Raw genomic sequence first — 17,536 nt, forward strand, 5'->3', positions numbered from 1 at the left:
ACTTTCACTGTACTCAGGTCCTGGCTTGCATGACTTCATGGTGTCTTGTAAGCCTCTGGGGGCTGGACACATTTATATGAATGACAATAATAATACTAAATTTCCTTCAGTCATCTAACAATACTGTTGAGTTCTCACTGTGGCATACTTGTGAAAATGCATTTTAGCTGGTTTGTATTGTCACAAAGGACCTTTGGCAACACAACTGTACTAGTTCTGTACTTTTTGTTGTGTGCCATTAAAATAAAAAAAGGACTAAGTGTGACACCAAAGTGCAAATGGTTACGAAAACAAAAAACCTTTATTGTCCAACACACACAAAAGTAGATCAGCCGAAACAGTGACGTTTGCAAGGGAAACCAATAAACATGCAACAGGACAACACAAGCTAATCCACTAAATACAGAGGAAACTTTCAAGACAAGATAGAAAAGCTAACTAGCAGACCCAGGTGCCGCCGATTCATCTCCTCCTGTGAGGTATAACAGAAGGCAGGCAGAACGCAGAACATTTAACTCATAATACTGATGTAACATGAAGAAATGAGAGAGACTAGGCTTCAGCCCAGCTTATACACACTAACAATAGTAGTAACAGCATTAGCATAGCCAAAGTCAGAGGCTCGACTTCAAATGCTAGAAACTAAATTTACACTTTAGTAAACTTACTTTGAAAATAAAAAAAATAAAAAATAAAAGCAATCGTCTGGCCTTTTTGTAAGAATTACTCAGGTGAGGATTTTAATATGCTTACACAGCGCGCAGTCACCTGCTTTAAAAACAGCACAATTTTTTTATAGCACTGAATTGCTTTGAGTTCAAATGTCTTCCTTAGCATTTCACTTGTTAAAATGATCACTGTAATAAAATGTAAAACCGTGAAAATAGCTGCAGATTCCAGGATTGTGAGGTGAAGCAGATAAACAGCGTCCACTGGAAATTCATGCAGTCGCATTACAATAAAGACCATTTTCAGAATTCTGTTTTCTCTTCAAGGATGAGTACTTCGATAAAACTCCGGCAATAAAATGAGATCTAAAGCAAACAGTTCAGAAAAAGGGGGATTTGAACTACTTAACCCGGGTCTGCTAACAAAGGAAGCTACTGTGCTAGCTTTTATACAGTATACATAGAAATAAGCACAGCCGGGCTACATTCAACACATAGAACACAGGGAAAACATTAGGCGGCAGAGAGAATATCGGAGAAACACATCTCATGTTTATCATGCTGAACTCAAAAGTTCTATCCTGTTTTAAGCAACGATCAAAATGTGTGTTGAACATAGGACAGTCTGCAAGCAAGAGGAACCAAGACATACTCTTAATATGCTGAATCATCATGTCTTGAATGGTGCCCGGCTGGTGCAAGCTAAAGTAATACAATCTACAAAACACATGTGGCTGAATGTGTATGTGAAGTTTAAAAACAAGGGAGTGGATATGAGGATTTTAAACATACTTTCAGTCACCTCCTCCGTTGAGTTTGTTATGGAGCATGTATCTACTGAGTAACAGAGCCACAGTCTCATCGAGAAACCACCACCTACAAGCCACAGTGGCACTCTGACCATCAGCCAAAACTTGTTGGCTGCTTTCGTGCCAACATGGCTGGAAGAGGAGATGAATGTACAAACTACAGCCGGCAATTCACTGACATATGGCAGGTCAGTTCCCACACTGTTAGTTCTCTTGTCCAACACCTGTTAATTCACTATGTGACAACATTTGGTTCACACTGGGGCGCGTTTACACCAAGGCCAACGAGTTAGAGGGGGTGCTTCTCTTTCCAAGGGAAACATGTTTGATGATCATCAGAAAACCTTGCTGCAGCAGCTCAGTATATTAAAGCATGCTTGTTTACCTGCTCTGCACTTCGATGTCATAAACAATGAGGATAATACACAAGAAGACATTAACTCCAGCTTGCTTTTATAAAAGCCTGTATCAGATTTCCAGAAGCATTAAAAAAAATAAACTTTATCTGGACAGCGGTGCTCTGGAAGGTTAACATCGCAGAGAAAGGCCAAGAGCCCGCAGGATTTCATCCCAGCTAATCATCACACAGCTGAGCTCAGTGCTCACACCTGCAGATTCTCAGCCTAGCACAGTGTTCATTCTAGTTTTAGGATCTGAATTACCATCAGTTGGTCCCCGACACTTTGGCCCTCTAGTCCACAGGTTAAAAGGCATTCTGAGCTTCCTCTGGCAGAAGTTCTTGGACTGCCACTCTTGATGCTAACCATGCAAATCATCACGTGAAGTCATCCAGTGTGTCCGTCACTCTAGCAGTGTGGAAATTTACAACCCGACTACATGTTGATTTTTGCTGCGATGTGCGTACTCTACCAGCCACTTTGGCAAGTAACCAACCAGCCTCACTGCCATTCAGAAGTAACTCAATAGCATTGCTAAACTGGCATGAAATGCTGAAAACCAGCCACAGCTGCCAGTGAATGAACTCAAGTCTGTACACTTAAATATGGTTCACTACTTTGGCAGTTTTCTTCTCGTCTTGCTGGCAGGTGATTACTTGGCTTCCTGCTAAAATACTGCGTCCTTGGTCAAACAGTGAAAATGAATTTCTAGAACTGAATTGTTCCATGTAACTGTGTTCAAGAACATAACAAAAATTGCATCTACATTTTGGCAATTTTCATGACATTCCCTTTTTTATGTTGATTCGGTTTTTGTGATCAGATTGTGTCCATATGTTCTGCACTGTGGAAACCATGGGGCCCAGTATTATATATAAGATCCTTTTACCTTAATATAGAGAAAGCATAGGATTTGGTCACATGAAATATGGTAGATGGACAGTTTTACATTCACAGAAAAGCTACAGGTTTAGTTTCATTTAAAAACAATGAACAGAAAGTACAGGCTTTCAGCAGCAGCAGCATCCATGGCCGAAATATCTGGAAACTATTAGCTTTTTTTTTGTTGTTGTAAAAACTGTTTTAGCAGACAACGGCAGGGTGTCGGAGCACTGGCTGGCTGGTTGCCAGATTGGCTGGTAGACATGTAAGGCCAAAGCCAACGACTGCTGGTCTTTTCATGTAGACTGTATCCCCTCTTTGTCAATCCGTCCATGTCAGAGTGAAAAGTACAGTCGCCACTTGGCATTTGAGAGTTTCAATTGAGGAACAGTGTTGCGTCAGCACTAATGAGAACCCAGGTGGCACAAAGAGAACAGACACTGAAAGAGACGAATGGTTTCTGTCCATTCTTTCACTCCTCCATCATACCTCGCTCCACTTCATTCAGTTCCAAAAGAGGTTCCCTCCAATGTATCCTGACAAAGCAAGAAGGGAAGTTTGTACTCTCTGAGCTGCCACAGCTCACCGGCCGCTTTCACCATCTCATCAGCCAAAACACTGATGGAACCAGGACTTCTAAACGTGCACCGGTGATTGGCAGCAGAGACAAACTTGCCAGCCACAGCCGAACATTCAACTTGCTTCTCACATGGATGCACATGTTTAAGAGGTAGCTTGACATCTCGCAGTGTATTCCTGTATTTCCAACACCAGGCACCTGTCACCAAAGGTAGGAGACAAACACTTTTATAGTCATTTAGCTTTATTCGGTTCAATATTTGGCTTGTGAGGCCAAGGAGAAATACTAGCAGAGCAAAAGGCACCAATTCCCATCAAGTGACATGTTCTTGGTGAGGGAAATACCATTCAAATAAGAGACTGAGTGTCAACACACCTCTTTAAAAAGATTGACATTTTCAGTCGAGATACAGGTGGGAGCATCTTTTAAGGAAAGGACGCCTGTCTCCTTTCAGGGCAGGAAAACAAACTTCTTTCCTCTATCAGCTACGTTGGCAGTTGACCAATCGTTAGAGTTTATGGAGTGTCTATTTTTAAATGGCAACGTTTGAGGTCTTCAGATTTTGGCACAGTACACTGTGCAGATGTCTGCACCCGGAATACATGTTGTTCAGCTGTGGTTGATCATGTCCATAATGCCGCGTGTAGATTTCCACAAGGAGTTTTATCCTGTTTGTTACTGCGATATTGTAATACAACTGATCTGGTAAAAACATCACTTTTACCGAACCAGGTGTTTTTTGTCGTTTTATCACAACTGTATGACTCTCTTAAAATCTGGGATTTTCTCCACTTTTGCTGCCAAAGTGGCTGCTAGAATCAATTACCTGGACAACAGTTCACCAGCATAAAGTTGATTTCCCGCCCTGCACTTCCACATCCCCTTTCTTTTCCTCTTTGCACCGCCGCCTCCTCCACTCATCTAGTCTTTTTTCTCCTCCTCTTTCTTCTCTTCCTCCTCTGTGGGGTAAGAATGCCAGGTGAGGCGCTCCTCATAGAAAGAGATGACCACCTGGGGACATTTGACATTTGCCTCCTTGGCTGGGACAAGGTCGGCTTCGTCGGAGTTCTTCCTGTTAATTTCAATCCAAGGGAAAGGATATAAAAGGAGGAGAAGTGGAGAAACAAGGAATAACAGGAAGAGGAGAATAGGGGGTGGAAGAAAGAGAAAGCAAAAGGAAAAGACAACAGATAGACAAGCAAGGAAGGAGAAGGTAAAGGGGGGAGGGGAATAGAGAGAGAACTGTGTTAGTTTATGAGGTCTTCATTTATTTCCTCAAACAATTAACACAAACTTAAGGTTTTAGCCAGCCAACAAAAGGTGTTCTCTAAGAGAGTGGTTCCCGAATGGTCAATCAATTCTGAGCGGGTCCTCGGCATGTGGTTCAATCTCATCAAAAACTTTACTCTGTAATGGAGTGAATTTCTCCAACAGCATTGCTGTTTCTGAAATACTTGTTTTCACTTCTTGGTGAGTTTGGACAGCTGGTGACAGGGGAGAAGCTTACTGCGTCACAACAGGCTGAACACAAGTTTGAAAATATACTCAGCGGCCACTTTACCTAATGCAATCCAATACACCCGTTCTGCTAAAAGTCTACTTTCAGGTTGCCTATAATGATCAGGGTTTTTTTTTTTTTTTTTAACAGTCATGGAAGTGTGCATTCAAATGCCTTAGCACTGAGGTCAGAGTTAGTAGTGGTGTTTTACTGGACTACATTATATTGAGAGGCGTTTCTTTTTTTTTGTCCTTGTCATTTTCATATATGAGGGGGCAGAATATTAGAAACACCTCTGAATATAAAGCAGTGCAGCACAAGAGCACCACTTAGTATGACATCAATGCTATAACACTGGAATTGAAACACCACCTTTAACTATGGCCTCAGGAATACACATAATTTCTGATGCTGTCAACCAAAGCTGAACTGAAAAGACTTTTGAAGGTAGATTTGTCAGCAGAGTTGTATTGAATTACAATAGACTGTACAGGTTAACCAAAAAAAAAAGCGTCCACTGAATGTGCGTTCAACTTTTACTGACAAAAAAGAAACACTGACTTCCTGCACAATGAAGTGTTGGCTTGAGAACAACTTTTCCTCTCGATCACTCTCAACACAGCAGCTGTTTCATTACTCTGTTATATTTATCCAGCCTGTTAAGCCCCAGTTGTATTTTGTAATTAGAATTTTCATTATGTGAAACAAAAATGAAAGCTAGCTCAGTGCTTAGAGCTGCCTCCTCACAGAGAAGAAGGTCCTGGGCTTCAATCCACTGACAGCCAAAACTGATGGATTGAAGTAATGTTGGCCCTGGTAATTTAATTTTTTCTAGGTTCCATTTTATTTCAAACCACTGTTTCCCATTTCAATTTATATCTGAATTCTGTTTTATGATTTAAGCACATTTTGTCATCAGAGCGTCTGATCGTGTGGTGGAAGAATAAAATTTTAATGAATATCAATGAATTTGATGTGACATGACATTGCACTACTTTTTATCAAATGGATCTTCTGCAGAACAGCCTCCATATGCAGCTCAATCAGAGGGTCTGACACACGCTAATCTGACATTCAGGTAACACTCCTCCTTGACAACGCTTGATAAGAAACAGATGGAACGTTTTCATTTTTCTACCATAATATCTGGCATCTCACACACAGCCACAAAGTCTTCCATCAACTTGTGTCTTGCATCTGTCGATGCAGTTGCACCTCTGAGAGTTTGCTGAAGAGATTAGCTCTTGCTAGTGCGCTGCCTCTCTTTGACTCTGTGTGTGTGTGTGTGTGTGTGTGAGCGAAACACCAAAACATAGCAGTGTATTAATTTTTTTCAATGCTGTGAAAACACGTTTGTTCCAGTAAAGAAAAACCTGATTTGACAAGTACCACAATATTCCATGCAGGGCTCGAGACTGCGACCAAAATGGTCGCATATGCGACCTTTTTTTCAGAGTTTGCGAGTAAGACTTTCATCTGGTCGCGTATGTGCGAGCGCATCAGTTTTATGGCTCCGTGTTAGACATTGTGGTTGAAAGTCGTCCCATTTTTCACTGGTTTAGTCAGCCGCCTCCACCTGCACTCTCTCCTGTTGAGACAGCGCCGTCGCGTGCACATAAGCCGTCGCGTAAACGCGCAGCGCACAGAACTTCAAGACACCAAGACTAGCGTTTTGCTATTCTCAAAAATGAAGGGGTCTGTTGCTGATTTTTTCCAAAAAAAAAAATTGTTACGGGGTCGACACAATTTAAGCTGGAAACTGTGAAGTTACACAACGCCAGCATAAAACACAAAACCTGTCGGGACCAATGCATCACTCGAAACACTGAGCCCCTCCCGACTTTTTTTCAGCGGATGGATGAGAGTAATCGCTCAACAGAAGAGAACGAAATGGTCATTAAGTTTAACACTGCCTATAACATAGCGAAAGAGGAACTCCCGTTCACACAATTCAAATCCCAGATCGCACTGATGAAAAAAAAAAACGGGCTGAATGTGAACCCAACCTATGCCAATGACAAGGCATGTGCCCAGTTCATAGGAAAATCATGTGCTGGTGCGACCAACTGAGAAAGTTGGTCGCACCAGTGCTACCAGTGGAAAAGTTAGTGTAGAGCCCTGCCATGTTTGAATCTTGACTCCATTTTTATTAGCAAATTCTGCGATTACGTTTGTGTTTTCTATGTCATAGGAGTCATAGAACCCTAAACAGGCTTGCAAACTGCACTGAGATGAAAAAGGTGACGGTACTGAGAATATGGCTGAACTTTAGTGTGTTGCTGCTGAAGCTGGGCCAAACAACACTGAAGTAGTTAAGCACACTTGGACAAGGCTGAAGTATTTTTTCTGTTTGTCAGTAACATATCTTTAGCAGTATTACTACACAAAAACATTGCTTCAAAAAACATGCAAAATTGTTGCAAACAGCCATAAACTCTTACTGTGTCTTGGTCAGGTGAGTGGTAAGACTACACGAATGACCTCGACCAATCACAGCACATTTTATTTCACAATCGCGCATGAGTTCAGATGTCATCTGGGAGACAGGTGAAGCAACTGTCAATCAAACTGACAGAAGCACTGTGTGTGATCCTGGTGCTCTTGTGTACTGAAATGCAAAAGCACAAGGCGGTGCATCTACTGGGTAGCATGCGGATAACAATCAGGACAGGTACAACGAGTTTCACATAGTCATTTTATTTCCAGGCTACTTTAACATTACATCTGGAAATAGTAGCTAGCTCACCATATGCTGCTGGAGTAATGACAGAGAATATTGCGAGAATATTCCCACAATTAGGACTGGGGACAATGTTATGACACCACAGTGAGCTAATCGCCGGGCTGATTAAGTGCTTACAATATTTCTCGCCAACATTTGTCTTTTTGGACTCCGTCTTCCTCCTCGAAGAAATGTCAAATAGGCAGGGTTACTGTTACCACAGCTCAACTAACTTTTCCTCTCTTTCACTGTCCCACCTGACAGCAGCAACCTCAGCATTCCTCCTCTTTGCCATGGTTACCTGACTGCGCTCTGGTGAGAGGTAAACACTCAGGAACACGTTGTGGGAGATGTGACACTAGACGTGTCAAGGCAAAAAAAATTCTGACATGCTGGACTTTCATCGGGGTGTCGTGGGGTGTCCCAGGCGCTGCACGACCGATCGTTTAGCATGTCACAGTACACACGTAAAGACACCTGATTATCATTCACGATTAGCCACGACAACATAGTCCCTGGCATATATGCACAAGATATATATATGTATTTGTTGTATATTTAGACAGGTAATCTCGCTGAGACACAGTCTCATTGTTTAGAGAGACCTGGTAAAACTTTCTGGTTACAGGGGGCCATCTACAAGAGATATTTGGTGGCCACAGAGTAACTTTTTGTGGCCATGGGCCACAGTTAATCCCAAAGCAATGATGGGATTTTTTTTTTCTCTCTCTCTCTCGGAGTGAGCAGTGTTTGAAGTGTGTAATTAGTTTCAGGTTACATAACCTCCTCACATTTGAGCACACCAGACGCAGTCACGCACAGGATGGGATCTAGGAGAGCCATATATTTCACCCAAAACAAACCGAATTAAGTATGAAGCTATAAAGTAGCTCCAGAGTTTGAGAGAAGTCAAAGGGACTCCAGAAGACTCCTATACCACGGACACCCACTCGTAATCAGCCAGCTGCTGCAGGTAAGGCGCCTTGTCACACCTTTTGAAAGCATATTTTGATGGTGAGAAGAAATAAAGTTCCAATTTTCTCAGTCAAAATAGTCCAATGACATTAGAGATCATGTTTTGCACAACTCATAATTATTAATACAGTAATAATGTTGTATACAGCACCACCAACTGATTTAAATAAAGCTGGTTTCAAGGCCATCACTGTACTTGCAGATAAAACTGGTGCTATATGTAGAATTACCCTGTAAAAAGGAATTTATTCAGGCCACTGAAAAACATCACACACCTATGCAATACTTGAATATTTAATTTTGTTTCATGTTTCAATTTACAAAATATCTAAAATAGTGGAAATGACATCCGATTCAATTTGGTTATTGACCAACTATATTAATAACTACTAAATTACTGACAGACTTGTCACTATTCACTGAGGACATAGTGACAGAGTTAAATCATGAAACTTGTCATCTATAGCAATGTGCTCATCCCTCCACTTAGTTTAGGAGTTCTTTCAGTTTGGTAAAAGTTATTTGCAGCTCTGTGAATGGGTCTTACAGAGGAAAGCCTTAAGTAAGAACTTTTATCACTAAATAAGAGGACTCCTAATGGTACGATAAGATCCTTTGTCAATATAGGCCTTGATGTTTACGGAGAAATCTCGACCTTTCAGGAACCACTGCTCTAGGAGCTCTAAAAGCTATCAAAATGGCTAGAATTCAAGAACTATTGTATGCGTATTGACACAAAAAACATACACTTGAACATTCAAAGAAACCTTGCATTCCATGGTGAGAAAACAAGAGCCCGAAAAAAAGGCTTTGGATGTCCTTTCACCTGCATTTGATTTGTTCTGTTCTCATTACGACAGGATCAGCTTCAGTATTTCCTTTCCTGCTTTCTGTGGTGAGGCCATAACTAAACGACTGTTAGCCCTGTAAAGATGGGGATGTGCTGTACACAGAGCTTTGCACTCAAGCTTCTCTTGATGACTGCACGACTGAAGATATGCTACTGATGAATCCCCAAAAAGGAACCTCCACTACAAAGCCATCTCACTAGATCTTTAGAAACTGACAATGAAGACCCACCACTTCATGAGGAACATCAGCTCTCCACTTGAGTCCGTCGCTCCAATGATCCTCTCTGGCTGCAGACCTCTGCCAAAACCTCTGGCCTTCTCTCCCTGGAGACATGAGTATAAGAACAAGAGACCACATGACCAAAGAAGAGAAGACAGAAAGGGGAACAGACCCGATGATGAGTTAAATGTTGTATATTCTTTTGTGTTGTGGCTGACTGCTGGGATTCTTTAGTCTGAAGCACCATCTCTCCTTTGCTCACCTCCTCCTTCTTCCTCTTGGTCCCTCGTTCCTCAGAGTCTCCCGAGGCCTCATTGGTGGCTTTCCTCTTGCCCTCCTTCTTTTTCTCCTCCTTCTCTTTGTGTTTCTGCATATACTCTGCAATAAGGTCTGGGCAGTCCAGGTTCTCTTCCGGTTCCCAAGTGTTATCCTCACTGGAAAGGTGAGTGCACACATGAAAGTCACATGAAAACTCTCATCAGTAAACTAATCTCCAGACGAACAACAGAAAAATGTGGGTGAAGAACACCAACACACATCTCAGTGAATACAGAGTCAAACTCACTCTGAGAACCCTTTCCATTTCAACAGAAACTCCACCTTCCCCTTCACCACTCGTCGGTCCAAAACCTTCTCCACCACATACTCCTCCTCCTCTTCTTCGTCCTCTGCTGCTGCTGCTGCTGCTGTTGCTGTTGCTGTTGCTGCAGCAGCTGGTGCAGCTGGTGCTGGTGCTGCTGCAGGTCCTGCAGGCTGCTGCTCCTCCTCCTCAGCCTTCTTTCCCTTCTTTCCTGCTACGGCTGCCAGCTTGACGTCTGCTGAGGGCACCTGTAAGTGCACCCAAGAGGAAACATGCAGAGATAATGACAAAAGGGTTGGAATAACTCATGCTTGATTTATTGTTAAACATGTTTCAATACTCTGACTGAAGTCATGAGGACACCGACAAACATCAAAGAAACTAGGGTGGCAACAAGTAATTGATTAAAATCAATTATTATTATAAAGACAGTTCCAAACAAATGTCATCGTGTGGTGGTGCAGGTGTCATAAGAAAATAATAAGAAAATAAATAAAATGTCAGGACAAAATAAATAGAGGACCTGAAAACTGCACACAGCGCAAATGTGACACTTTAAATTAGCATCCTTCATGTATGAGATTGAATTTGAAATCTGTCCTGTCAGAACTTTGGCTGCAGATGAAAGTGGTACATACAGTAGCATGCAAATGTTTGGGCACCACAGGTCAGAATTTCTGTTACTGCGAATAACTCAATGAGAAAGAAGATGGGCCGATCTCTAAAAGCCATAAAGTTAAAGATGAAACATCGTCTTTCAACAGTTTAGGCAAGATTGGTGCATTACTTTTGTTTTGTACAATTTCAGAAGGGAAAAAAAGGGAAAACAGCACCATGCAGAAGTTTATGGAGTTTATGGAGATTTAAGCTCTCAGATAACTTTTACCAAGGTCTCAGACCTTAATTAGCTTGATAGTGGCATGGCTTTTTCTCAGCCATCATGAGGAAAGGCCAAATGATACAGATTTCAGAGCTTTAAAGTGGTATGACTCCTCAAACCTTGTCCCAACAATCAGCAGCCATGGGCTCCTCTAAGCAACTGCCTAGCACTCTGAAAATTAAAATAACTGGAGCCCATAAAGCAAGAGAAGGCTACATGAAGTTTTGAGGTAGCCCTTCCCTCAGTTTGTTATGTAATTAAGAAATGGCAGTTAACAGGAACAGTGGAGGTCAAGTTGAGGTCTGGGAGACCAACAAAACTTTCCAAGAGAACTGTTCATTAGATTTCTACCAAGGCAAATTGAACTCCTTGTTTGAATGCAAAAGACTTTCAGGAGGATTTAGCAGGCTTTGGAGTGGTGGTGCACTGTCCTACTGTGCAGCAGCACTAAAAAGCATTTACAGGCTATGATACTTTCCAAAGGGGGCGTTACTAAGTGCTGACCGTGCAGGGTGCCCAAACAGTAATAGACTAAAATAGAAAAGTAATTTTGCTTAAAACATTGAAGAAACCAGTCATCTTTACCTTTATTCTCTACAGAAATCGGGTCATAAACATGTGAAAAATGGTGGAGGCAGAGACTAACAATGGTGCCAAGAAACGCACAATTACAGGTTCTAATTTAAAAACAACCATAAAGGACTGAAACACATTGTCTGTTAATGCTCAACATTTTGATGGATCAAAACAAAAACAAAACAAAATAAAGAAAAACAACTGCCTAACAAAAAGGCCACTCCCTTACTGGAAATACTCCATTTGGTTTATGTGAGGGGTATGTACCGTATTTTCTGGACTAAAAGTCGCTCCGGAGTATAAGTCACATCAGTCAAAACATGCGTCCCTCGTAACTTCTCACTCCCTCCAAACTTACTTTCTGCTGCTCAATTACCGTTTTCGGCTGCATATTTCATTACCCGCAGTTTGTAATCTGCAGAATAGGATTTTCTTTCTGGGGGCCTTTTGTTTGAGTTCAGTCTTTCTCAGTTGTCTGTAAGTTAATGTTTCAGTTAATTTTTTCAGTGGTACAGGAGCAGCATCTAGTTGTCACAAGCCTAGAGCGCCCTCTCGCAGCTGTAGATGGTAATGTTTGCTCCTTGGTTCATGTCAGTCAGTATGAATTAACATTTAAAAACATGTTCAATTATATGTATTTTGACATATAAGTCGCACCTGACTATAAGTCGCAGGACCAGCCAAACTATGAAAAAAAGTTTGACTTATATTCCGGAAAATACAATATATCTGTGCATGGGGAGGAGGACTCAGCAGTAACAATGACTGATTTTGTGCTGATATTGCGGATGTGACGATATATGGAATCTCAACAGAAATATAGCTTGATGCCATCGTGGGACTGTAACTTAGGCGATGTTACATGGTTATTTAAATACAATTTTCAACAAGGAGCGGTAGTGTTTTTGTTTGAACAGCAGAGGGCACAATCATAGTAGGCAGACTCTCCTCATCCTTTGTATGCAATCCAAGTGCTGTTAAAAATAAACCCAAGGAGATAATTGCGGATGAACATGATGATAATGAAAAAGAGACTTAAGATGCTCAATTGACTTTTAGACCTGATATGTGGCAACATTTAGTTTTTCTTGTTTCAAGAACTGACAATGGCGGACAGAAATTGACAAACGGAAAACAACTTGCAAACACTGCCGGACGACCGTGAACTCCACTATGGGAAACACATCAAACATGAAAAGCCATCTGGCACATCACCACCCAGAAAAGCTCAAATCGCAACAACGACAAAGCTGCAGCCAGGCCAAAGGAGGCTGAAAGAGGCATTTGGAGGCTTGCTTCTACATAACAGTCCAAGATGCATTGGTGAATATACAGCCAAAAGCTGTTTTATGTGGTCAACAACGCATTTCAGAGGTTAGTAAAACACACTGGAGGAGGGATGCAACAACATCAAAAACTCATGGTATGATGATAGCTTGATATAAAGGTCATATAATATCTACTGCGATATTTCTGAAAAAGTAAGAAAAATTACTTGAGAAAAAATTTCCTTCATTAATAAATTAATCTATATAGCATTTTTTTTAAATAAAATCTGTTTTTAATTTAAAGTGCTTCTGCTTCCTTATCCATAAAATACATGTAGCCAGCCAGGACTTAAGCATGAAAAAACTGTTGCCATGAGTTGTCTTTGGCAATGAATGACTGAACCTTGTACAATTTCAAAACAAAAACAATGCAGCAGTCAGTAGCAGTCCTTTAATAAAATAATTCAAAGAGCTGTTTAATTGGGTGACCACATCCAGAATCAGTTTATGTACTGACAGGTTTAACAGTCTGTTTGGTTGTCAGTTCACCAGTGGTAGTTGAACTGCAGTGAAAAACACTGCTATGCCTCACTCGACCAAGCAGACAGCTGGCATGGCCTATGTTCAAACCCACTGGTGAAGTGAGTTTTTAAGTGTGCACAAAACACTTTGTGTATGGGAACAGTTTCCTGCATTGTTTATAACAACAGCAATACCATGATGATTGTGGTTATTACTCATGTCGAGTTCCCACTCCATAACAGCAGATTTCAAAACCTCTACTAGGTTGAGTCTAGTATGTGATTGGAAAAGAGGCCGTATCTGTAGGACAAAACATTTCCCATTTGTTGGTCATAACATGAGCTGTGACTGTTATACAGCTCTGAGTAGCTTGTGAAGTCCACCCATCTGTGGTCATTCAGATGCACTCTGCTTCTTTGGGGCTCTGTGTCACTTTAGCTTTTGTCTCTTGATACAGAGCTGCTATCACTGTCACCTAAATGTGGCTGTATAGCTGTTTTTTGTGTGATGAGAATGCAGAAAAGCTGTATACACCAATTTATCAATAAAGGACATTTTTTCAAGTATTTTTTCTTTTTTAAATATTGCAAAAAATACCATACTGTTGCCTTAATATCAAGGTATTATCATACTGCGAGTTTTTGATATCATTACAGCCCTAGCTGATATCAATACTATATGTATTTTGATACATCTGCAATATCTTTTTTATGGGAAAATCTGACATATTGAAGTCATTATGTCCGGTGAAAACAATTCCTGAGTTAGTGAAATTATTCTGCATCTACATATTGTTGCTGTTTCTCTTACGTCAGCCCCGAGTTGGTGAACTAAGAGTGTATTTGACCAGGCCAAAGTTGGTTGTGATTGTTGGAAAAGTGTATGGATTTGGTTTTGGTGACTTCAAGTTTGTGGAAGTTTGAGACAAGTGTGTTTTACACTGATAAAATCACTGTTTCTGTAAATGGAGTCTGGTGGTTTTGGCGAGAGCGATATAACAGCTGTTTCTGGTTAAACAAAAAGGATCCTAGCCTTTGAGAAAAAGGTAGGGATCCTTTCAAATAACGTTGGCAGACTAACAGGGCTTTTGAGAGCAAGCAACAGTTAACATTACAGTAACAAACCACTGATTGTCCAAGAGCAGGGCCACAAGGTTAATAGCAGAATTTGTTTAACACTACAAGGAACACATTAGGTATTCTGCTTGATATGGACTGTGCTGCAACAAAGGGGAACCCCAAAAGAAAAAAAAAACAAACAAAATGAATATTTGTATTGATTTACAACATAAAAACATAGCATAAAAAGCATTAAAAAAACATGTCTTTCATTGAGGGTGTTCATTTGTAGACAAAGTGTTACTATATGCATGGTTGGGGTGCTCTAATCCATCCTTTTCTCTCTTGTTCTGACAATGAAGCTCAGGATTTCTACCAATACATAGTACCAATCTGATACCTGCCATACAGGGATAAGCGTCAATATTATACAGCAGGATTGATGGGGTGCCAAAACCATCAACGGTAACAACTGGTAACAACATTTGCAACTGAACAGAACACACCGACACTGAGAAGACAAGTTGTAGGTTATTGATATTAAAATATTATATGGCTGGTTCCTGACTGGCATCAAATTGTGAATTTACGTTTGTGATGATTCTTGAATTGATGGCCTATCAACAGACTCTGAAATGCAAAACATCCATGTCTTCAAAAGCATGCAGTTTGTTCAATTTATGATGTGAGAAACTCTTCTTGGCTGGGCAGAATCCCTGTCCAACCAATTAAAAGCCAAGAGGAAGCTATGCTGGACTCTGCAAGAGAGAAAAGAAGCTGAAACCTGAGTCTGCAGGGAAAGAAAGGAGGAGGGGTCACCAGATGAAGAGCTGCACTGTTCAAAGGACTGGCTCTGACAAGCACTGTGGAAGCCTTTACCCATTACATCTGGAGTGTGTCTGCTGAGTAGTTACACTCGAGCAGCCATTTTGGCAGGTAACCCAACTATAATTGAGCCAAAGTTACAACGTCATGTCCGGGCTACCCTCTGTCCCACTAGCCTCTGTTATTCAATGCAACAAAGGTCTCATATTCAGGATCTGTTTCATCTGCATTTCAAACAAATCAGTATCTACAACAGCACTTGCTGTCAGGACCTGAATCCTTTGTGATCTTAAACAGCCATCAGTTTGTGAGCACAGAAAAAACTACAGCTCCCACGAAAAACCTGTAAGTGCGTCAGTGCAGGTACTTACACCACCACTGACAAATTCAATGTATGTACATTTACAACCCGCAACTCGGAAAACAGGCCAACATAACATTAGTTGATATGTGTTGTGTGGCATTTAACTTAAGTGGAAAAAGAAATGGTAAAGTGAATACTCATAAATCAATATAGAATAAATACCTAGTTTGAGTATTGCTTTGTGCAAACAACTAACTACTACAGGGGTTGGCGTCGGGCAGGAGTACATGGAATTATTAGAAAAAGCATCAATTCATTCATTCATTTAATCTATAATGGAGACATGAAAACAAAGACACACGGTGCCAGGTGACTGGATTGCTAGTCAGCCTTCATTTTCCCGGGTGATCGTACCGGTGGCACACAAAACTGCAAATTGAAGCGAAGCTTATAGGGATCCAATCTAAACGCCGATGGTATCATTACTCTGTAGCCATTACGTTGCGCAATTGCAATTAACTTCGTTATAGCACGTTAAAGCAAAACAAAACAAAAAACTTGTCTATTGCAAGTTTAACTAATATTTGGTGGTTCAGAAGCGAGGATGAAAAACGCCCTCCTCCATGCCTGCTGAGTAACACGGAACGTGATTTGTGGAATACATCCACAGAAAAATGCACACTGCAGCAATAGCAACTTAACACACATGCGGGCAAACTAAACAACCATGCCAGACTAAAAAGGTTGATATGTCCATACTGTGCCAGTAAACAAAACCGTCCTGTCCACTGTTTCATGAGAAGCGCCGAAGCCAGCGTGCTGCACAGCGCCTTTACATCATGCATGCACCCGCTGTAGCATCGCACTCCGTATTAAATAACACTAGTCAACGAATACCAAATAAATTCGGACAATTTCCTTCAACTTGATTTGGACACAATATATTGCAATTCACCAAAACCTGAGCAAGGAGCCGAGCAAGGCGGCCTGCCCCCTACTTTCAGAGGGCAACATGGCTGGCGTGTTTTCCCTCAACAGCTAGCTAGCTAAAGGTAGTTAACATGAGCCTTACCTTTTCAAAGAAATGCTTTGAGGCGCTTTTAGGGGTTAACGCCAGGCCCAAGTGAAAGCACTGTCTGTGACCGTCTGTTATACACCAGAAACTAGCCAGTGGCGACCCAAAACTATCTTGCTTTGGACACACTCAACGTCAATGTGCTTTGCAGCTGAATAACACAATAGCCTCAGCGTCGCTAACGACCAGCATCATCGATCCCGTTCTGCCCGCCAACAGCACCACCGGACGTTACGACAGCGGTTTGGCAAGGTATTCTGGGAGGTGTAGTCTTTGCTGTTACACATACCACTATTGCGAGGCTCGCTACTACAACTAGAGTACAGTACACTGAGTCACATTTTGATTTACTGTTTAAAACCTTACATAGCAAACTACTGGTCAGCTTCAGGTGCCAAATAAATATAGCTGAGAACAAACATTTCCTTCTGAAATGGAGTGGAGTAAAAGTGTAAAATCACACAAAATTGTAGTAAAAATGTATGCATACACTTATTTTGGTCACATTAACTGAAAAGAATGTGAATAGCCAACTAAATACACACCTGCCGTAAATACGAGGTCAGTCAGTTTCCCCTGTGAAGCATGAAGAGGAGAGATGATGAAATTGTGGACAGAATTTAGTTGACTGAATCAGCTCAAGTCACACTTCTTCCAAATTACAAGTGTTGCAGTGCAACGACAGACCTCAAAAGCCAAGTTATCCAAATATCACAACCAGCAAGCAGAAAAATGAGGCTCTCAGCTTACTTGCAAACCCTCCAAACACCTTAATTAAAGCAGCATCTTGGTATTTAGAGTAATCCAGTTATATGTGCACATGAATGAGGCAACTTAACTACAAC

At 41.2% G+C, this 17,536-nt stretch overlaps 1 protein-coding gene across 1 annotated transcript; it reads right to left on the bottom strand.

Annotated features, from left to right (window-relative positions):
* Nucleotides 1-273: 273 nt before the first annotated feature.
* Nucleotides 274-16,945, bottom strand: cbx1a (chromobox homolog 1a (HP1 beta homolog Drosophila)). The gene is made up of 5 exons (XM_076752273.1): nt 16,689-16,945; nt 10,169-10,431; nt 9,866-10,037; nt 9,613-9,707; nt 274-4,409 (listed from the first exon to the last, which is right to left on the bottom strand). Exons 3-5 carry the CDS (start codon nt 9,974-9,976, stop codon nt 4,259-4,261), a joined length of 357 nt encoding a protein of 118 aa, XP_076608388.1. The 5' UTR covers nt 9,977-10,037; nt 10,169-10,431; nt 16,689-16,945; the 3' UTR covers nt 274-4,258.
* Nucleotides 16,946-17,536: the final 591 nt, after the last annotated feature.

This window comes from Chaetodon auriga, chromosome 16 (assembly GCF_051107435.1).
Source record: "Chaetodon auriga isolate fChaAug3 chromosome 16, fChaAug3.hap1, whole genome shotgun sequence".
Lineage (NCBI taxonomy): Eukaryota > Metazoa > Chordata > Actinopteri > Chaetodontiformes > Chaetodontidae > Chaetodon > Chaetodon auriga.